Source organism: Natator depressus, chromosome 13, assembly GCF_965152275.1.
Source record: "Natator depressus isolate rNatDep1 chromosome 13, rNatDep2.hap1, whole genome shotgun sequence".
Classification (NCBI taxonomy): domain Eukaryota; kingdom Metazoa; phylum Chordata; order Testudines; family Cheloniidae; genus Natator; species Natator depressus.
In genome coordinates this window covers 38,399,421-38,422,066 of record NC_134246.1, presented here as the reverse complement: position 1 = coordinate 38,422,066, position 22,646 = coordinate 38,399,421, and the positions used below count along the sequence as shown (strand labels likewise).

The 22,646-nt window shown below is 50.2% G+C and overlaps 1 gene segment (V, D, J or C); it reads left to right on the top strand.

Annotated features, from left to right (window-relative positions):
* The first annotated feature begins 15,611 nt into the window (after positions 1 to 15,611).
* On the top strand, positions 15,612 to 18,580 carry LOC141997139 (immunoglobulin heavy variable 4-30-4-like). The segment is given in 2 exon segments: positions 15,612 to 15,669; positions 18,258 to 18,580. Coding segments are annotated over 2 exon segments (381 nt in total).
* The last annotated feature ends 4,066 nt before the right edge of the window (positions 18,581 to 22,646 follow it).

Here is a 22,646-nt window from a genome sequence, read left to right as displayed (position 1 = left end):
GTAGCTCACGAAAGCTTACGCTCAAATAAATTGGTTAGTCTCTAAGGTGCCACAAGTCCTCCTTTTCTTTTTGCGAATACAGACTAACACGGCTGCTACTCTGAAACCTGTCAGTGTTAGAAAGCAATTAAAATGAGAAGAAATGCTGCTAATGGTGATTGGTTTTAAGTACTATTCATCCATGTGGATGTTACTAGACATTATTTAAACAGTATGAACATCGGGGAGGTGCTGCTGTGTATGTGTGTGCACTGTGTGTGTGTGTGTGTGTGTGTGATGTTGGTCTGGCTGTGTATATCTCTATTGTAGGGTTGTGGAAAGTGTGTTGTGCGGGTGCTGTATGTGTAGCTCGTGTTGGGATGCAGCTGTGTGTGTTCTGTGAGTATGTGTGCTGCCTGAAGGTAAGGGGTGTGCGTGTGTGTGTGTGTGTGTGTGTGTGTGTGTGTGTTGGTTGGGGAAACCGAAGGCAAGAGACACAGAGAAATTCTTACTACTTGTTTTCACCATTATTAGCCTCTCTTGCTGTACTTTTTGTTTTGACTTTCACCTAGCCACTGGGTGAATGGGATTTGGTCGCTTATGGACAGATTTAGAAAATAGCATATGGGAGGGGCGATTTCCAAGCGCGCCTCCTCTAATTAGTCAGTGAAAAGTCATTGGGACACGTGTCCAAAAACAAGAACTGACTCCAGCTGAGGTTCAGCCCAAAATGTTACTATTAAATCACAACTTCCTCATTCAGCTCAGTTCCGGTGTCCACTAAAGTCCATGGCAGCAGTTCCTGTCAGGTTAGTGCATGCTGGATCAGACCACAGGTCATGGGCCACGTCCACCTGAGGCGTAGGGAAGGAGTTCCCAGTAATCTCCTTTCCTCTCTCATATACCCTGTGTGCTGAAACTTCATGCAAATTGCTGGTTAGGGCTTTCTTCTCAAATAGAAACTACTCGCTCTACTCCGATTCTGTCCTCCTCCTGTAGGGCAGCCGGAAATTTATTTTCTAGCTGCTTCTTCTGAAACCCAACTGGAGATTTGCCCCAGAGAAAGTGTCCTTGCTAGAGACGATGGTGTCTTTATGCATTTTCCTTCTGGCCGCCCCTTCATGTAAGTAATTATGGAAGACTGGTGTAAAACCGTAATGTGTCCACTTTGGTTTTAAAGTGCACTGATATTCTTATTATTTTCCATTTTTCCAGATGTCCTCTCAGAGGTTCAGCTGGTGAAGCCCAGAGAGACCTTCAGACTAACCTGTGCTGTGTCCGGTTACTCCATTTCTAGTGGGGACTGGTGGCCCTGGATCCGGAAGTCCCTGGGCAAAGGGCTGGGATGGATGGCAGAGATGTATGGAGATGGGAGGACGTTCTTTGCCCAGTCTCTTAAAAGACGATTAGCCATCTCTGTAGACGCTTCCAAAAATGAATTCTCCCTTCAGCTGAGTAACCTGACAACTGCAGATACTGCCACGTATTACTGTGCCAGAGAGTGACACCGTGAAACAGAGGAGAACAAAAAAGGGGAGTGTTTCTATACAGTGCAGTGAGGCTGATCTAATGCCACTCCCAAAACCAGTTAATACGAATGGGGAGGTGGGGAGGGGGGAGACACCTGTCATCATCCTGCAGGAGAAAGGAGAGGAAGTCACCCCCAATGGGTAGGGCGGCTAACTGGGAGTCAGAAGATTTGTGTTGTAGTCTAGGCTTGGCACTAGAGATCAGGAGCCCTGGATTCCAGTTCTGACACTGTGCTGCTTGACTGTGCTTCCATACATGGGGACACTCAGGAAAAGCCCCCTTTAAGGGAATTAGAGCCACTTTTCTTCTCAATGAGAGCACACGCAAGGGCTTAATGCATGGTCTCGTCACACCTTTAGTTAAATAACCTTAACTTTTCTGAGCTCCGTCATGTAGAAAGATCCTAGGCTCTTCTGAAAATCTCACCTTAACTTCCCAAGGGACTTGGATGTTTTGGAAAATCCCACCCTAAACTGACTATAGAAATGGGACCAAGGTGCATGCAGCACAAGATATGGCAGGGTTTGTCAAAGCCTAGGGGAATTAGGTGCCCAACTGCCCTTGACAGTCAGTTCCCTTGTGCTCCATTCACACCCCCTCCAATTCTTATTTTTTTATCTCCTTATTCTACTCCCAATGGAAAAGTCCCCTTCATTTCAAAGGGCCCCAGTGTCAAGTCTTTGAAATACTGAGCCTGATTCTCCTCTCACATACACAGGCTTCAGTGAGGACCAACCCCCCAGTGAAACCGGCATGCAAGTCGCTGCCCCAGGGGGGTTCCTCTTTAAGTATAAACCTCTGGTTCCCACAGCTCAGACACTGCCACATGGTGATATCTGACTGAGCGCTGCCGTAGCAAATCATGGAGTCTCTCTTGGTTTTCGGGTTGCTGTTATCTGCCCTGACTTGTGAGTGTTTCTGGAGAAAGCAGGGAACTTTCATATCCTAAACTTCAGGTCTATGGAGTAAAACTGGGGTAGGAATAATAAGACCAGTAATCATTTTCCTTCTTCCCAGGCGTCCACTTGCAAGTTCAGCTGGTCCCGTCCGGCGGCGAAACCCGGAGAGACCCTCACCCTGACCTGCGTCGTCTCTGGAGAGTCCAGCGGTATCATCTCTAGGGGCTGTTGCTCCTGGAGCTGGATCCAGCAGAGTCCCGGGAAAGGGTTGGAATGGATGGGACGTATAGCTAAAGGTGGGAGCACGAACTACGCCCCATCTCTCCAAAGCAGGATCATCACCACAGTAGATTCCCCCTAGAACCAGTTCTCCCTGCAGCTCCGCTCCCTGACCGCCACAGACACCGCCACCTATTACTGTGCCCGGACACAGTGACACAGAAAGGGGAAGTGGGCTAACAACAGACAGTTAAAGCGTTTTATTGAAAGAAAGAAAGAAAGAAAGAAAGAAAGAAAGAAAGAAAGAAAGAAAGAAAGAAAGAAAGAAAGAAAGAAAGAAAGAAGGCAGGCAGGCCACGGACACCACCTGTGGAAATATTTAGCCTAAAATTCGACCTCTCTCTAAAGGGATATGGTGGTGGAACAAAGCTTCTGACACCTGCCAACGCTAAAGCAATTCATAATGGAAAGACAACAGCTATCAGAAAACACTGGTGAAGAACGAGATGGGGTGTATGACCCTGGATCAGAGCCAAGCTTTCCCCCAAAGCAGCTCCGTTTTCTCCCGTAGGATATGTGCACCCATCGCTGCTCCATCCTCTGTGGAATCATTCTTACCACATGCAGGTCTTTGGGAGTGGGAACATTTCCCAGGGAAAGGGAAATCTTGTGTCTCTCCTTTGTGCTTTTATAAGGAGACTCGGGGCGGGGGGGGGGGGTAGTTATCTAGCCAGAGCTCCTGATGCCAGCCCCCTTTTATCTCCCATCCCCTGTGTGTGAAACCTGCATGCAAATCCCTGCCCAGGGGGTTCCTCTTTAAATACAAACCCCTGATTGTTGGAACCTCAGCCTCTGCTCAGACACAGAACTGGCCTTTCCACCTCAGACAATCTCCTCCTTCACCAGCTCCCCTCATGAAACCGGGCTTTTTTTTTTTTCTTTTTTCTTTTTGTCCCTCCGCTGCTCCATCCTGTGGAGTATTTCTGGCTCCTGTATTGATTTGGGCAGAAGATTTCAAAGGAAGCTGAGTGAAATGGGATGGTGTCCCTACCCTCTGTTTGCCAGAAGCTGGGAATGGGTGACAGGGGATGGATCACTTGGTGATTCCCTGTTCTGTTCATTCCCCCGGGGGCACCTGGCCCTGGCCACTGTCGGCAGACAAGATCCCGGGCTAGATGGACCTTTGGTCTGACCCACCATGGCCATTCTTATGTTCTTACATTCTTATGAAAATTCCAAGCCATTCACCCCCAGCGGGGTGGTGTCACCTATTGATTTCTTTGTCCCCTCGCCCTTCAATATGACCATTCCCAAATCCAGCTGGTCCATTCCGACTGCGAGCTGGTGACACCAGGGGAGACCCTCGAATTGACTTATAAAGTCTTCGGTGATTATCTTGTGGAGAGGGACTGGATCCGCCAGTCCCCAGAGGGTGGGTTTCAGGGACTGGGAACCCTACATTCCTACTGCTCGTCCTTCCAAAACAGACTCAACATCTCTGGGAATGCCCCTGAAGACGAGTTCTGTCAACAGCTGAGTGACATGATGTCAGGAAACAGGGTGTCGGCCATTGTCTGTGTCCAGACACCTGCACACAGCTGCCCTCTAGGGCTCTGCAGTGATCATACACCCTTATCCCACCACCTAGATACTTAAGAACTGCATAGGGGAAACTGAGGCACCCCCACACTATTCAGAGGAAACATTAAGAACAGTCCCACTTCATCACATCTCTCCCCCCTTTGAGATCGAACTGAGCAGGGTCACTTTAGCCGGTGACCTGGGGAAGTTCGAAGCCACCAACGTTCCCATGGATGCCCCAGCATCTCTCCCATTCCTTGGTAGGAGTTACACCAGGCCCTTCCAGTTTCACGCCCTCCCTTAGGTCGGGGGTGGTCGATAGCACTCGCAGGCCGCATGGGGGAAGGTTTATGCGGCCCGTGCCCTTTGGCCACTCCAAAACCCCAGGGGGTCAAACTGGGATTGGGTCTTCTCCCCCACAAGCTGGCCAAACACAGCCACTTTGTTATAGGACTGTTTAACTTTCTTAACAGCTTTCACTTCATCTGAGACCTTCTCAAAGCTATCCACACTGGGTCTTTCAACAGGAAAGTCAGTGGATCCATTCACAACAGAAAATTTCTGGCTGTTAGGAAGTGAAACTTTCTTGTTTAAATCACTTTCACACCCTTCAGTTGCAGTAAACTGCTTGCAAAGACTCCATGAGGATTCCTTTCCCTAGGGCTTTTCTATGCAACAATTCACCCCTCACAGAAATTCTGCTCTTACCCTCTTTACCTAGGGCTTGCTCTAGAGAAACACTTTCCTGAGCAACAACAGACTCTTTCTGGGTCTCTCTTACATCCAGAATTACCTCTGGCCCATCCGGCGGATTCCTACACAATCCCCTTTTAGGCAAACTTACAGACTTCCTAGAGAAAAGGTTAGAAGCATTCTCCTTCCCTTTGCCACACACAAGTTCCGGAATCTTTTCCTTCTTGCTACAGGTTTCCACACCCTCAGTAGATAACGCAATCACATCACCTTCATGCTGTCCTTGTGCCCTGGCTAAGATCTCACCCTGATTAGACAGAGTTGCTACACCCTTTCCCAACAACACACTAGCAACAGGCAAAATACAAGCACCAGAATTGTCTGGTCTCTGGGATTTTACAGAGACACTAACTGGATGCGACCTAGTTACAGGGCCATTCTCCTGAGCAGACACAAACTTGGGACCCTTCCCTTCCTGGGCTTTAGCTGAATCCAGAACCAACTCTGAAACAACTGCACTACCCTCAACCATCACAGGCTGAAAGGCCCCTTCTGTCTGCTCCACAGACAAAGAAGAGCCGGACACACTTTCTCCTTTCCCAGACACACAGCTTGGGATCCCATTCGCCTTGTCCCAGCACACAAGGCTGGTCACAGACAACTGCTTGGAGATCAGGGTAGCTCCCTCCATAGGCAAGTCAATACCCCTGACAGACACAGGCACATTTCCTTCTCTGTCACAATTCTCCACCCAGCTAACAGATAAGGTCCAGGGACACTCGTCTTCCACTCTCCTCGCCTTCCCACCCTGCTGACTAGACACAGCCATCAGCTCACAAGGCTGCCTAGGCTCATCCAAACTTTCCTTACAGAGCACCTTGCCACTCCCAACAGATCCCCTGCCCTGCCTGTGTCTCCCCCCACTCAGCTGGGGTCTCAGCTCCCGCTGTGTTCAGCGCTGCCCTTGCTGTCCCAGTGGGGTCAGGCAGCGAGCTCCCTGCTTTCTTCACTGCATCAGAGCCAGCCTGAGCCCCCCTCCCCCTGCTCCGGTGTGCAAGGGTGGCGGGGAGCATCTCTTTGTCCCACGCAGCCCCAGGGGTCTGGTTACAGGCAGGCAGGTAGCCTGAGCCTAGCCGCTCCTCCCGCTGCCAGCCAGGTCATTTGCATTTTCACTGACCATTTCCCTCACCGCCGATTGGTTCCCTGGATTCAAATTCAAACCCTTGGTTGCTACAGGAGCAGGGCCTGGATCCTGTCCCAAAGAGACACAGTCACACCCCAACAGGGTCTCGCAGGTGGTATCCTGGAGAACCCCAACGGCCAGCCAGCCCCACCCCTCCTGTGTCTGCACAGGGATCTGGGCCATAGGCAGGGCGAGGGGCTTTGTCCCTGGGACCCTCACCGAGCTCACACAGCCCCTCAGCATCTGAGGCTGCACCACCCAGGGCCTGACAACAGTTCTCTCTGTCCCAGGATCTCGCCACCCCAGGAATGTCTCCCCATTGACCATCACCTTCCGTTTCCACTGGAGGTCCGAGGGGCCTGGCCCCAGGAAACTCCACACAGGCATATAGGTTGGGACCAGGAGTGGGAGCCTGTCCACCTCCCCACCCATCTGGCTGACGGAGTCTATGGCCTTGGGACCCAGCAAGGGAGCTAGACACCTGGGCTTTTCTGCAGGGTCCCCCTGGTTCAAATCTCCAGCCTGCTCAAAGGCAGTGAGGTGGCATCCACATCCCCCCCTCCTTAACCAGGGGCAGCAATTTAGTCTTGAGGTTCCCTGAGGAACTGGCTCCCCAGGGTCTATCCCCACTCACCCCTGGGAGGTCCCCTAGGCCTCTCTGCTCCCCCACTGCCAGTTCATGCTGCTGCTGCTTCTGCAGCTCTTTCTCGGGCTCTCGCTGTCTCTCACAGTCCTCTCGCTCCTTCGGACTCAGCTCCAATCCCGTCCGTCTCCGATCCCCCGATGGGGAACCTGATCGCGAAGACCCCCGTCTGGTCAGGGACAGGAGTCTTGGGGATGCCTGGCTCCCACTCCAGCTGCTCCCAGATCCTGCTATAGCCCCATTTGGGGTCAGGAATCTGTTCCTTAGAGCGGTCATCCTCCTCCAGCTGCACGATGAACTGTGCTTTGGTGAACTTTCCAATGCTCAACCCTCTCTTTCTGCACCAGGTTACAATGTCCTTCTCAAGGAGACGGTGACAGGCTATCACTCCGCTCTTCCCAAGTTGTTGTGGACTCACAGGCCTGTGTGCTCTCAGCTCCCCAGGGTTTCCAGGGAGAACCCCTAGTGTGCCAGCCCTTCTCAAGGTCACCACCTCTTTGCCAGGGTCGAGCTGCAGACTCCTCCGCCCCTGGGACCGCTCGCTGCAATCCCCTGGGGGACCCTGTTACTGCGAAAGTCCTTCTCTCTACCAGGGCCAAGCCGCAGGCTCCTCCGCCCCTGAGACTGCTCATCGCAGTCCCCAGGGAACCCTGTTACTGCACAGTCCTTCTCGCTGGTCACATACTCCCGGGGGGTTAACTGCCCCCCGAAACTGCTCCTCTCTGAGCCTTCAGCATGCCTGGTCCCCATCAATCCCCCTTTGTTTTACTGCTCCCCAGTCACTTACTGCAGGAAGTGCCATCCATGGGGTGCAGTAGATCCCACCACTCCCACCAGTTGTCAGGAAACAGGGTGTCGGCCATTCTCTGTGTCCAGACCCCTGCACACACTTGCCCTCTAGGGCTCTGCAGTGATCATACACCCTTATCCCACCACCTAGAGACTTAAGAACTGCATAGGGGAAACTGAGGCACCCCCACACTATTCAGAGGAAACATTAAGAACAGTCCCACTTCGTCACACATGACAGCTGCAGGAACCGCCGTGTGTTATTGCTCCAGACAAAGGCAGTGGGCCAGAGCAAAGCGGGGATTGGAGCTAGAAGGGAAACCGGTTTGCAAACCGCCCTTTAGCACCGGGCGTTAGGAGCTGAGGGAGAGGAACTCACTGACAGGAGGGGTTTTCAGGAGGGGAAGTTAGGAAAATACCTCGTGTATCAAGTCCCCTGCAACACAACACACACTGCACGGGTCTTATTCCGTTGGGAGCAGTAATGAAAAACACACCTGTATCTACACACCCAACCTCGAGACTTCCCATCCCCTCCAGCAGGCGGCAGCACGGACACATAGACCCAGAGAAAGCAAGCGAGCAAGTGGAAGTCACGCACTCTCACCGAAAGAGTAGCAAACACACACACACACACACACACTCACTGAGCCCGTTGCATCTCCTTCAGCAGGCGGCAGCGCGGACACACAGACATTGAGAAAGCCGGCAAGCGAGCAGAAGTCACGCATGCCGCACTCCCACCGAGACTAGCAAACAGAGAGAGCGAGAGAGCAGGTCGCATCTCCTTCAGCAGGAGGCAGCAGTAAAATAGACAAACGTGCACACACACACACACAGAGAGAGAGAGAGAGAGAGAGAGAGAGAGAGAGAGAGAGATGGGTTTATTACTCCTAAGAGGTAGCAACGACAGAAACACATAAAAGCTGATTCCGACTCCTTCCCTGCTCGTCCGCATGGGATGGACATCCACATACAGAACGAGTTGGTCTTTTCTCTACCTAGCAGGAGCCAGGAGGCCTCGCAAACACACCCTGGCCTTTCTTCTCGGGCGGGACTCATTCAATCCAGCAGACAGCAACAATGATACACAAATGGATTTGCACCCATGCGCCGTGACAAAGTCCTGCAAGGAGGCAGGGTGCCCCTCGAGGATTAAAATTGAGGGGAACTGGGCTCTGTTCCCGACTCTGTTGCTGGATGACCTTGGGAAGTCACTTCACCGCCCCGTGCCTTAGTTTCCCCATCCCTAAAATAGAGATAATTCTCCTTCATTCCAACAACCGGCGGCAGGGACACACAGCAAGACAGTCATACCCGGTCCACCCAGCAGGGGTCCGCAACATCCAAACAATCCCACGTATGACAAGACCCAGATCTTATTTCACACCCCGCCGGGGACATCAACACGCAAACACACAGCAGCGGAGAGCACGGGTCTGGTCGCTCACACTGAGGGGGTCAAGCAGCTAGGAGGGAGAGCTAACGGGTTTTATGCTCCGTGTCAGAGTCTTGACTATATTTAAAAGTGTTCGGTGTAACTTGAAGAGCCGGCCCAGCGTCCCACAAATACAGCAATTCCGTGTCTCACCCCGGTGCACGGCGCAGGCCTGTGGAAAGAGACTATTCCGGCTCAGTCAGAGCCCTCCCGCCCCAAGCCCTTTCACCTCCCACCCCCGCTGGGCGAAACCCACATGCAAATCCCTGCCCTGCTTAAACACCAGCCCCCGATCCTGCGGGCCTCAGGCACCGCAGGGCGCTGGCCCGTTTCTTCCCGCTGAGGAGTATCCCCAGACCCTTCCTGCTACACCTCTGCGACATGGCGTTGCTGCGGGGGGTTCTTTTCGGCCTCTTGGCCGCTCCCTTCGGTGAGTATTTCGGGGACACGCAGACCCCGCTTTCGCTCCCTGCCCGCAGTGGAGCGTGGAGCGTCACTTCTCCTTTTCTCTCCCTTCGCCAAGGTGTCCTCTCACAGATCCAGCTGGTCCCGTCCGCCCCGGCAGCGGTGAAGCCCGGAGAGTCCCTCACTATGACTTGTAAAGTGTCGGGGGACTCCATCGCTACCCGCGGCTGGTGGAACTGGGTGCGCGAACTCCCCGGCCGAGGGCTGCAATGGGTAGGGCGCATCCATTTCTCCGGGAGCACGAACTACGCCCCGGACCTCCAAACCCGAGCGAACATTGCCAAAGATGACGCCAAGAACGAGTATTACCTGGAACTCCGCTCCCTGACCGCTGCAGACACGGCCACCTATTACTGCACCAGGTGGGACCCACGGTGATACACTCCGTGACAAGCCCCTGGTGGGGAAAGTCTCCCTGAATGAGTCGGCTACATCTGTTCCCTGTTACAATCTTCCTAGCTCTCCTAAGGCGCCGGAGAGCTTTCCCCCTTGGAGCTGCTAGCTCGTTTCCAACCCCGACATGTTTCCAGGGAGTTTCTCCTATTTAGCTGGAATCTTCAATGACCGGGAGGAAGTGTGATTCAGGGATCAGGGAGCTGGCCAGAGGCGCGTCTGCCCTGTTTATTGCTCTGCGAGGCCTGAGGCAATTCACTTAGAGCCAGACTTTTAAAGTTAAAGATTTTTAATAATTCCCGTTGAAACACCTTTAAAAATCTGGCCATTCATTAGTCTCTGTGACCCCCCACCCCCCCGCCCCACACACACACACACACACACACACACACACATGCTCCAGGTCTACCAAAGACTTAGAATCATGGAATCATAGGACTGGAAGGGACCTGGAGAGGTCATTAGGCCAGTCCCCTGCACTCATGGAAGGACTGGGTTTTCTCTTTTGAACCATCCCTGGCAGTGTTTGTCTGACCCGCTCTTTAAAATCTCCAGTGATGGAGATTCCACAGCCTCCCTAAGCACAAGACTCACCTTCCACAAGTCTCTCCAGGGCAGATTTTCAAAGTTGGGCACCTAAAGTTGCAGATGTGCAAATCTCACTAGATGCCTAAGTGCCTTAGCAGTTTAGCTCATACCCGGCCAGCTATTTTAAAGATATTTAGGTGCTTATGGTGTAGATATTTGCCTAACTCCCATTGATTTCAATTAGTTGTTGACATCTGGGTACTTTTGAAAATTCCAATAGTTGCTTATCTGGATGTTTAGGAACCTAAATGCCTCTGAGAATCTGGCTTTCTCTGCCTCAGTTTCCCATCTGTGTAATGGGGATATTGACACTTCCCTACTTCACAGTAGAGTTAAGAGCACAAAACACACTAAAGATTGTGCTCAGACACTATGGTAATTAGCAGCAAAGAGTCCTGTGGCACCTTATAGACTAACAGACGTTTTGGAGCATGAGCTTTCGTGGGTGAATACTCACTTCGTCAGCTGCATGTAGTGGAAATTTCCAGGGGCAGATATAAATATGCAAGCAAGGATCAGGCTAGGGATAACGAGGTGGGTTCAGTCAGGAAGGATGAGGCCCTCTTCTAGCAGTTGAGATGTGAACACCAAGGGAGGAGAAACTGCTTTTGTAGTCCGTGAGCTAGTCACAGTCTTTGTTTAATCCTGAGCTGATGGTGTCAAATTTGCAAATGAACTGATGTTCATTTTTTAAATTCATACTTTTAAAGGTCGCCATCCTGCAGCAAAAAAACTTCAGGACCAGACTACAAAGAGAAACTGCAGAGCTTCAGTTCATTTGTAAATTTGACCCCATCCGCTCAGGATTAAACAATTAGATCCAGACTAACAGGGCTACCCCTCTGATATGGTAATTAGGGCATATCAATGACTGAAGTGGATAGTAAAAATTTTCCTGTTAGAGCTTTTCTGCAATGGAAAATTAAGTATTTAGCTAAAGTTTTTTTCCAGAAAATCTCTTTTGGGCATTTGGTTGAAAGATATTTTGGGTTTTGGCCAAAAAGTCCATGATTGGTGATGATTTTAAATTTTTACTTTTCAAGATTTTTTTTTAACAAAAAGTTTTTCGGGGGGGGGGGAACAACCCCCTTTATACCCAGCTCTACTGAATCAGACCCATTCTCCATCTGGTCCAATCCTGCTGTTATCTCAGTCAATGTAAACCAGACTCTGCTCTCAGTTACACTGGTACAAACCCAGCATCACATCACTAATATCTGTGGGATTATTTTAGGTATTCATCCCAGTCACTGAGGGCAGGACTGGACCCCACCAATATTAGCCTTGATTTCACAGGGAGCAGAAGCAGGCCCTACCTATATTTAAGGTTATTTCAAAGTTCCCCAGTGTCAGGGTTTCTTCCCCACTTTGAACTCTAGGGTACAGATGTGGGGACCTGCATGAAAAACCCCCTAAGCTTATTTTTACCAGCTTAGGTTAAAACTTCCCCAAGGTATAAACTATTTTACCTTTTGCCCTTGGACTTTATTGCTGCCACTACCAAGCATCTAACAAATATATAACAGGGAAAGAGCCCACTTGGAAATGTCTCCCCCCCCCAAAAAAAAAGTCCTCCCAAACCCTCCACCCCCTTTCCTGGGGAAGGCTTGATAAAAATCCTCACCAATTTGCATAGACGAACACAGACCCAAACCCTTGGATCTTAAGAACAATGAAAAAGCAATCAGGATCTTAAAAGAAGAATTTTAATTGAAGAAAAAGTAAAAGAATCACCTCTGTAAAATCAGGATGGTAAATACCTTACAGGGTAATCAGATTCAAAACATAGAGAATCCCTCTAGGCAAAACCTTAAGTTACAAAAAGACACAAAAACAGGAATATACATTCCATTCAGCACAACTTATTTGATCAGCCATTTAAACAAAACAGAATCTAACGCATACCCAACTAGATTGCTTATTAACCCTTTACAGGAGGTCTGACCTGCACTCCTGCTCTGGTCCTGGCAAAAGCATCACACAGACAGAGAGACCCTTTGTTTCTGCCCCCACCCCTCCAGGTTTGAAAGTATCTTGTCTCCTTATTGGTCATTTTGGTCAGGTGCCAGCGAGGTTATCCTAGCTTCTTAACCCTTTACAGGTGAAAGGGTTTTTCCTCTAGCCAGGAGGGATTTAAACAGCTCTGTTTACCCTTCCCTTTATATTTATGACACCCAGATTAAATTTCTTTAATTTTCTGCTTCTGAAGAGATCATCTCCCAGACAGATCAGAATCCTGAGTTTTGCTTGATGAAAAGGGCCAGGCCCCAGAGAGATCCCCACCTGCCACCAGACCTAATCTATCAGCCAGTCAATTCTCCCCTGTTCCGCTGCAGGGCAGCAGCTGCTGCATCTCGATCTGTTTCCTCCATTTAGCCCAGAACCAGCTCCCTGCTGTCCCCTTTCATCTCCCCTCCCCGATGGGTGAAACCCGCATGCAAATCCCTACCCAGGGGGGTTCCTGTTTAAATACAAACTCCTGGTCCTAGAAGCCTCAGTCACTCCCCAGACACTGAATTGTCTGGTCCCTGCTGCTGGGGAGTCAGTTCATTAATTCAGACCATCACGGACTCGTTCTTCACCCTCTTATTCCTCTTAGCCACCCATTCCTGTGAGTGTCTGTGGGAGGGGGTAGGGAAAGTTCTGCTTCGCTTGTACTGGAGGGAGAAATGTCCTTTGACTTCAGCAAAGCAGGGGGAGTCCCCGGGGAGTATCTGAACAGCCTTATAATTCCTGAAACAAATTCCCTCCTTTTTCAGGTGTCCTTGCCCAAATCCAGCTGGTCCAGTCCGGCCCGGGAGCGGTGAAGCCCGGAGAGACCCTCACCATGACCTGCACAGTCTCAGGTCAGTCCATCACTGGTGGTCACGGCTGGCACTGGGTCCGGCAGCCTCCTGGGAAAGGGCTGGAGTGGCTGGGATGGAGATATTACAGCAGTTCCACCTGGTACACAGACTACAGCTCATCTTTCCAGAGCCGAATCACCATCTCCTCTGATTCCTCCAAGAACCGGTTCTCCCTGCAGCTGGCCTCCCTGGGAGCTGCAGACACCGCCACGTATTACTGCGCCAGGCAGACACAGTGACGCGGAGCAAAGCAGGGACCCGTGCAAAAAGGGGATGTGGATTCTGAACATACTCTCAGGCCTCTGGCATGCTGTAGTTTATCTGTCTAGAGAAAGGGAAACACAAACACATGAAATTTCCTCTAGATGGAAATGAAGGGACATCTTCTGCTTCCCCTGTTCACTCCCTCCTCTCCCCAAATAGACTCCTTCGATGCTAAACATTCATGAGAATCTTGGCACGGTGAAGAATCAACATCTATCGCTTCCTGGAGACTAGTCTACAAAAATCAATTACTCCGAATTAATATAAATCAGTTTAGTTAAATGGGTGCCACTTTTGTGTGTGCACTCTCCTATTTTGGTTTCAAATTCGTTCCAGCAGTTCATCTTGGGAACCAGGAAAACTGCTGGAAGCAAAGTTTATAACCAATGCATAAGAGTGTCCACACACAGAAAGTCAAAACGGTTAATCTCAATGGGACTGGAATCACATTGTTACTTACATCATCACCCCTGTGAGTGGAGAAAGTGTGTATACGTGCACGCGTGCGCGCACACACACACACATACACACACACACACACCAGATCTCATTCCTTCCAGAAGGGGGAGCAGTGATACAAGCATCCACAGAGAGAAAGTGAGAGGGAGTGAGAATGCTCTTGTATACCGAAACTCTGTAAAGGAACAAGTGAGTTTTCTCTCTCTCATAGAAACATGATTAGATATTGGATGAGACTCAAGGTCCATCTAATCCGGTATCCTACCTCCAACGGTAGCTGATGCTTCAGAGGAAGGTTGTTTGCAGTGTTGTTGTAGCCATGGTGGTCCCAAAAATATTAAGATGCACAGGGTGGGTGAGGTAATATCTGCTGCTGAAACAACTTCTAATGGTGAAAGAGACACGTTTTTGAGCAACACAGATCTTCTCTGCAGGTCTGGAAAATATCAGACCTGAAGAAGAGCTCTGTGTAGCCAGACAGCTTGTCTCTTTCACCAACAGAAGTTGGTCCAATCAAAGATATTATTTCACTCTGTCTCTCAGAAGAAGGTGTAAAACCCACACAATAAGCAGATGGGTGATAATCTGTGCCACACATAGGTTTTACGAAAACAGATACTAAAACTCGAAGATTACTTATGGGCTTGATGCAGGAATCATTGGGTGAGGTTCAATGCCCTGTGTTAAGCAGGTCAGACTAGATGATCAAGTCCCTTGGTAATCCCATCTGGTCTTAATATCTATGAATCTATTAAAATTACAGAATGTTTCCCAATGTGATTGCAAATGAAATGAAATTATGTGAAAACTCAATGGAATTTTACTTTCAATGAGATTTGGCTGCCTTACTGCCTTAGGTCTTTCTGAAAAAAGAAAGACATTTAATTATAATAATTAACACAAGAACTTAGGCTCACACCTTCTGTTTAACCTTCAGTGTTTGCACACCACCTGCAGCAAGGTTTCCTGACATCTGCAGACACAGCCACCTATTCCTGTGCCAGAGGTAGCCAACTGACAGAGAGCAAAGAAGGGACTCATACAAAAGAGAAGAGGTCAGTAAACAATAATGAGGTCAGAGTTACAGAGAGAGTTAAGCCACCCAGAAAGAGACACACACAGTAAATTTAATATGAAAAAACAGATATGAAGAGATTTTTTTCAGAGAATCCAGAACTTACCCCCTTTTCCTGGACACAGTTTGCCTTTCAGCTCCCACAGGATCTCGTCAAACTTCCTGAGAAAATAAATGTATTTGCTTTCATTACAATGGTTCCAAGAACAGGCAGGGAAAGATTAATGGAAATGTAGATTACACAAAATCACTCAGGCCCCAGGGGCTCTGCTCCCTGATTTCTTCAGACAACACACAGCCAATCTGTGGAATTCTTTGCAAGAGGATGTTGTGAAGGAAAGACTATAACAGGGTTCAAAAAAGAACTAGATAAGTCCATCAATGGCAATTAGTCAGGATGGGCAGGGATGGTGTCCCTAGCCTCTGTTTGCCAGAAGCTGGGAATGGGCAACAGGGGTTGGATCACTTGATGATTCCCTGTTCTGTTCATTCCCTCTGGGGCACCTGGCATTGGCCACTGTCGGCAAACAGGATACTGGGCTGGATGGACCTTTGGTCTGACCCAGTATGGTCGTTCTTATGTTCTTATCAGCATGTGAATCTGTGGCTATTTCCGTGTATCCAGGTGTGTACAGGAGTATGTTTTCTGTGAACCAAGAAAGTCTCTTTCCTTCCAGTAGAAGGTAACACTGACTCAGGCCCACACAAACCAAAATGAGCACAACAAATCTCATTCCCTGCCTTAGGGGGCAGCAGTCTTTCTCACACCCCGTCAGAGTTCCCCCCCCTCCCCGACCCCATCTGCTCTGAACTCTGGGGTACAGATGTGGGGACCCTCATGAAAGACCCCCCCCCAAGCGCATATCTTACCAGCTTAGGTTAAAACTTCCCCAAGGCACAAGTTCTTTTCCTTGTCCTTGGATGGTATTGCTGTCACCACCAAGTAATTTAAGCAAAAATTCAGGGAAGGGTCACTTGGAGCCCTCCCCCCCAAAATATCCCCCAAGCCTCTTCACCCCCTTCCCTGGGGAGGCTTGAGAATAATATGCCAACCAATTGCCTTAAATGTAAGTACAAACCAGACCCTTTATCTTTAGGACACTAAAATCAATCAGGTTCTTAAAAGAAGAGCTTCAGTATAAAGAAAAAGGTAAAAGAATCACACCTGCAAAATCAGGATGGAAGATAACTTTACAGGGTAATAAAAAGATTTAAAACACAGAGGACTCACCTCTGGACTCAGCTTCACAGCTACAGAAACAGGAATAAAACTACCTCTTAGCATAGGGAAAATTCACAAGCTAAAACAAAAGATAATCTAACACATTTCCTTGCCTTACTTACAATTTTTGTAATCATAGATGAATCATTTCAGGTTTTATTTTCAGGAGATGTTGTCCCTTCCTGGTCCCTCCATCCGGAGAGAGAACAATAAAAAAAGCACAAACAAAACCTCCTCCCTGCCCCCGCCAGATTTTAAAGTATCTTCTTTCCTCATTGGCCTTCTGGTCAGGTGCCAACTAGGTTATCTGAGCTTCTTAACCCCTTACGGCGATTCAGTACAGCTTCCCAGGAGGGATTTTATGTTACCCTTATTTCTATGTTTATGACACACCCACCCTCACTCCGAGGCAGTTCTTCTACCTGGAAAGCACCTAATAATAAGGTGCTGTGTTTCCCTCCATCCTGCTCTTCAGATTCGGTGCTGTGTCCTGCCATCACAGCCTGTGTTCTGGCAAAGCCCACGGGCTGTATCTTCTCTCCATTCCCTTTTCCTTCCCTCTCACCAGAGCTGCTTGTCAGGTTCTGTGGCCTAAACCAGCCCTTCTCCCGCATTCAGCTGCTGCTCCTTCCCCATCAGACATTCCCACGAGAGTGTCATTTCCCCAAGGACACTGTTTATATCTATTTCATATGCCCAACACATTTTCCGAATAGCCACCACTCCAATACAGGGACACCTTTTACTCAAATGTGGAGAGAGAGAGAGAGAGAGAGAGAGAGAGAGAGAGAGAGAGAGAAAGAAAGAAAGAAAGAAAGAAAGAAAGAGTTAGTTCAAGTGTAGACCAGGGGATATAAACCCTGGAAAGGCACTTTTCTACCCAAATGAGAGTGCACACTTGGGGTTAGACCAAGATATGTACACATGGATTTAAATTCACATTTTAGGTTATACCAAAACTAATTTCCCCGTAGACAAGGCCTAAGACAAACTGGAGCAAGTCTGTTTATAAACCAGTCCTGACTCCCTAGAGCACTCAGATCTGATCTACACACAGCTTTTGTATTCATATAACTGCTTGAGTTAGGAGTGTAATGTTTTCGTCCATGTGGTTATAACAGTGCAAGGCCTACTCTGGATGAGGTTATACCCGAGTAAAGGTGCCTTACTCCAGTCTAGTTTATCCTCTTTCTTCTCTGGGTCATGAGAAGGCATTTTGTCCGCCTTCTCCTTGGACGTCCCAGTGTTTGAGAGAAAGGGCAGAGTGTATAACCCCAGAATATTAGGTGTCCCCGAGCCATTCCCTGCTCTTCTCAGCAATGTCCGAACCGCATAGCTTGGAACGGAGTCACCGGATACTTTACAGGTCAGTGTAAGGGATTGTCTGGGTCCAGCCTAATGCACACCTGCACATAGAGCAAGATTGACTCCCTCCAGCAGGGCCCAGCAGTGTCTCTCTCACACTCTCTCTCCCCCTCACAGGTTTCTCGGCTAAGGAAAAGCACCGGACCCTAAGGCAATGCGTTTCCCCCGAGCGTGCGCTCTAGACTGTCCCTGGGTTGCTGCCCTCACGGCCTTTATTCTGGCAGAGCCCAGAACCTGCACCGTCCCTCCCTTGGTCGCACGCTAACACATGAAGTTGATGTGTGACTCTGCTTCCCACTAGACAGCTCCCTACCTAGAGGGGCCCCTCCCTTTATACCCGCTGGGGAAACGCCGCATGCAAATCCCTGCCCCGGGGGGTTCCTGGTTAAATACAAACCCCTGGTTCTAGGAGCCTCAGCTCTCTCCCCAGACACAGAACTGCCCGGTCCTGCCTGCTCGGGAGTCTCGCTCGTTTTATGAAAAAGAGAATGACATCTCTGTGGTTTTTCCTTCCCCTGTTATTGGCCCCCAGCTGTGAGTGTCTCTTGGACAGCGGGAGAACTGGGGGCAGATGCACAGATTCATTGGCTGGCTAATTTCGTCCATATTTTTTTTCCTCTCCCCAGGTGTCCTCTCCCAGGTGCAGCTGGTGCAGACCGGCCCGGGCGTGGTGAAGCCCGGACAGACCCTCACACTGACCTGTGCCGTCTCGGGTGTCTCCATCACTGACAGCAGCTACGCATGGAGCTGGGTCCGGCAGCCCCCCGGGAAAGGGCTGGAGTGGGTGGCACGTATATACCCACACGACGGGAGAAAGTGGTTTGCCGCGTCTCTCCAAAGCCGGACCACCATCTCTTCGGATACCTCCAAGAACCGGTTCTCCCTGCAGCTGGCCTCCCTCGCGGCTGCAGACACCGCCATGTATTACTGTGCCAGAGACACACAGTGACACAGAGCAAAGCGGGGCTGGTACAAAAAGGGGAAGCGGATTGTCTAGACTCACTCGGGGCCCGTTCACACTCACGTCTCCATTAGAAGCGGAGTGAGACAGTGGCCAAAAGGAGGTTTAGGAGGTGGACATCGGGGAGGGAAAATTCCTGGTCTACTAACTCAGCTCCTCCTAACACGGACACCCAGAGATCACATCTCACGGCTTCCCCAGGGGGAATCAATCAGACAACCACCCGCAGGTCTCATTCCCATCGGTGTGGGAGGATTTATAGCTACAGATATACACATATCAATACAAATACAATATATACACATGTATGTGTCTATATTAAATCTATTCAGTGCATATCTCTCTGTGTAGACACACACTAAACATTTCCCCTGTCATTCACACATTACTGGGGTGATTTTGATCGCTAATTCGGCACCAGAGGTCCGAATGTCGCTGGTTTAAACCCTGAGGAACAAGGTTTAACATCCCTGCCAAATTCTGTCCCTCTCCAGTGCGTGTCCCAGCCCCGCGCCTGACTTACCACAATTACAGTTGTGTGCGTGTGTGTTTGTACATATACTAAATCTATATTGTGTGCGTCTATATGTGTAGACACTCACTAAATATTTCCCCTCCATTCACACTACTGTGTTTCTTTTGGGTGTCGATCACTGATTTGGCTTCGGAACCCCTGAGGTGTGACTATCACCCGGGGTTAAACCCTTAAGGACAAGGTTTAACATCCCCGCCATATTCCGCCCCCTCTCCAGTGTGCGCCCCAGCCCCAGCCCTGACCTTCCACAATCACAGGACTCCTTTGGATGCAGCCCAGAAGCTGCCGCTCTCCTGTCTGCCAACTTCCCGGCCTCCCTCCCTGCCCTGAAAGGTGTTTGCGAGCTTACTTGGGCAAATCCAACCTTTCTCCCTCTCTCACTTAGATGGGGTGGCCTCTGAGCTAGAAAAACCCAGAAAAAGAGAGCTGGCCCTCACCCTCCCGGTCCCGGGCCCCCTTTACCCAAATCCCCTCTCCATTTTCTGAATCCTCTTGCTTCCCCTTGGCTGCTTTCACCTGTGTTTTGTGTGAGCATCTGCCTCTGTACAACCATGTTCCAAATTCTCTTTCCAACCCCACTCACATGACGTCAACAATTCAAAACGCGCCCATATCCAGTGGGTTTGGGGATCCCAATTCCCTTAAATCCTGTTCCAAAACCCCACCCATATCTGCAAATTTCACATTAGCCACACACCTGTCCCCCACCCCGCTGTACGACTCTCAGGAGATGGACTCCGTGGATTAAGGCTGCGGGGTTAAGAAGCCTGCAATATTTAGGAGCCAGAATCTCCCTGGATTTCACTGGGGATGCCCAGTCCCCAGCCGGTCTCTGTTCTTCTCTACCCAGTGTCACCAGACCCTGTGAGAGACTCCCAACGATTCCTGGATTTCTCCACGGAGAAACTGCTGAGCTTGAATTAGTATGCAAACTAGATACCATGAACTTGGGTTTGAAGAGAGACTGGGAGTGGCTGGGTCATTCCACATATTGAATCTATTTCCCCATGTTAAGTATCCTCACACCTTCTTGTCAATTGTCTACATGGGCCATCTTGATTATCACCACAAAAGTTTTTTCTCCTGCTGATAATAGCTCATCTGAACTAATAAGCCTCTCACAGTTTGTATGGCAACTTCCACCTTCTCTGTATGTATGTATCTATCTTCTTACTATATGGTCCATTCTATTCATCTGGTGAAGTGAGCTGTAGCCCACGAAAGCTCATGCTCAAATACATTGGTTAGTCTCTAAGGTGCCACAAGTCCTCCTGTTCTTTTTGGGGATACAGACTAACACGGCTGCTACTCTGATTCCTGGATTTGACCCTCACAATCCGCACTGAGGCAGGGAAGTCTCCTTAACCCCATTTTACAGACGAGGCACTGAGGCCCGGACACACTAAGGCGGAGATTACCCCACTGGCCTAGGGTATGTGGGCACCCACCTCCCACTAACTCGAGTGGTATCTGTGCCCCCACAGCCCCGACGTGGATTTACCCAACGGCAACAGGGAGGGTCTGAGTTATTTAGGATCTGACCCTGCGACTTCTGTCCTCGCTCCTGGGGACCCAGGCGAATCACCAGACCAATGTACATGTGCCCTTAGCTGAGCGCACTGTGTCTCTGGGGTGTAAAGGGGACCCTTGTCCCCGAGGGGACATCGCCATGTACTGATCGCTCAATCCCGCCTACTCTTACACCCGTCCTGGGGAACCCGCGTGCGAATCTCTGCCCCGGGGGGCTCCTGTTTAAATCCAAACCCCTGATTCTCAGTCTCCCCCCGGACACAGAACTGCCCGGTCCTGCCCGCTGGGGAGTTTCCCTCATTCTATGAAAACGAGAATGAAATCTCTGTGGCTTTTCCTGTCCCTGTTTTCTGCCCCGGCCTGTGAGTGTCTGTCAGGTAGTGGGGGAAATCAGGGACCGAGCCGCAGACTTTTCCGGTGGGTAACGTTTGCTTTTCTCCCCGCCCCGCGAGATGTTCTCTCCCAGATGCAGTTGATCGAGCCCAGCCCGGGCGTGGTGAAGCCCGGAGAGACCCTCAGCATCACCTGTGAAGTCTCCGGAGTCTCCGTCAGCAGCTCCCATTGGCGCGGGGCCCGGCAGCCCCCCGGGAAAGGGCTGGAGTGGATGGCGGTTATCCGCAGCACTGCACAGAGGGGGACCACAGAGTACAACTCGGCTCTCACACCTCGGGTCACCATCACCAGGGACCCCTCGAAGGAGGAAGTTTATCTCCAGCTCCGCTCCCTGGCAGCTGCGGACACCAGCACCTGTTACTGTGCCCGACACACGGTGACACGGAGCAGAGCCGGGACTGGCACAGAAAGGGGAAGCGGATTTCTAAATAGTCAGGAGACTTGAACACTCAATTCGTGCTCTAGGAGAAGAGACAGACAGGGCATTCGCCCACAGTGGGATCACAGGAACCAACCCCGTTTCTCCCCCCACATCCCACCCTCTCCCAGCCCCTTCCACCGCTTCCTCGTGCTGCGCACTGACATGTGGACCCGGGGACTCACTGAGACGGGGTGATGGCTACATTAACGGTGGGATACTCTGGGCCTGGTTTCCAAAAGATGCTCGGCCCCTGCGTCTCTGATTGACCCTCAGTCACTGCTGTGGGGGATTATCCACTTCTGGGAATCTGGCTTGCTGTGACTGGCCTTGGGCACCGAATGATTCACGCTCCCAAACTCAGAAACCGGTGTCAGAAATGTTGCTCCAGGGGAGCCAATGTCAGAGGTGCTAAGCAGGCGCTGCTCTGCCTGAGGTCAGTGAGAGCTGCAGGGGCCCAGCACCTCCAAAAATAATAATAAGTGGCGGTGTCTGGTCAGGAAAGTCCCGGGGGAAAAGAAGCAGAGAGCTGGTTATACAGCAAAATGTGTGGGAAATTCCAACAATTCCCTCGTGTCCTGTCACACCATTTCCGGCTTTTCAGGGTGTCAGGGAGAGTAATAATATTTTTACTGAAAGGACCGGAACAACGAATTTGAGAGCCTCTTTGCAAGATTAAATGTTCTTGTATCGCAATGTTCAAAGGAACAACAATTTTATAACCCCAATAAGAAACACAATTGCTCACAACTATGGTGAAGGGGACCGGTACAAGAACCTAGTCTAGAACATAGGAACAGCCATGCTGGGTCAGTAAGATCATTAGTCTATCTCGCCCAGTATCCTGTCTTCCAACAGTGGCTGGTGCCAGATGCTTCAGAAGGAATGAAGAGAACAGGGCTATGTGTGTAGTGGTCCTTACACTGTAGTCCAGTCCCAGCTTCTGACAGTCAGAGGCAATGGGAGCTGCAGAGTCGGTGCCCAGGGTGGGGGCCAAGTACAGCGACTTTCTGCCTCCCCGTTAGGGGCCACAGAGACGTCCCGGCCACTTCCCTGAGCAGCACGAGGCCAGGGCAGGTAGAAAGAAAGAAAGAAAGAAAGAAAGAAAGAAAGAAAGAAAGAAAGAAAGAAAGAAAGAAAGAAAGAAAGAAAGGGGTCAGATCACCCAGCATACGCTA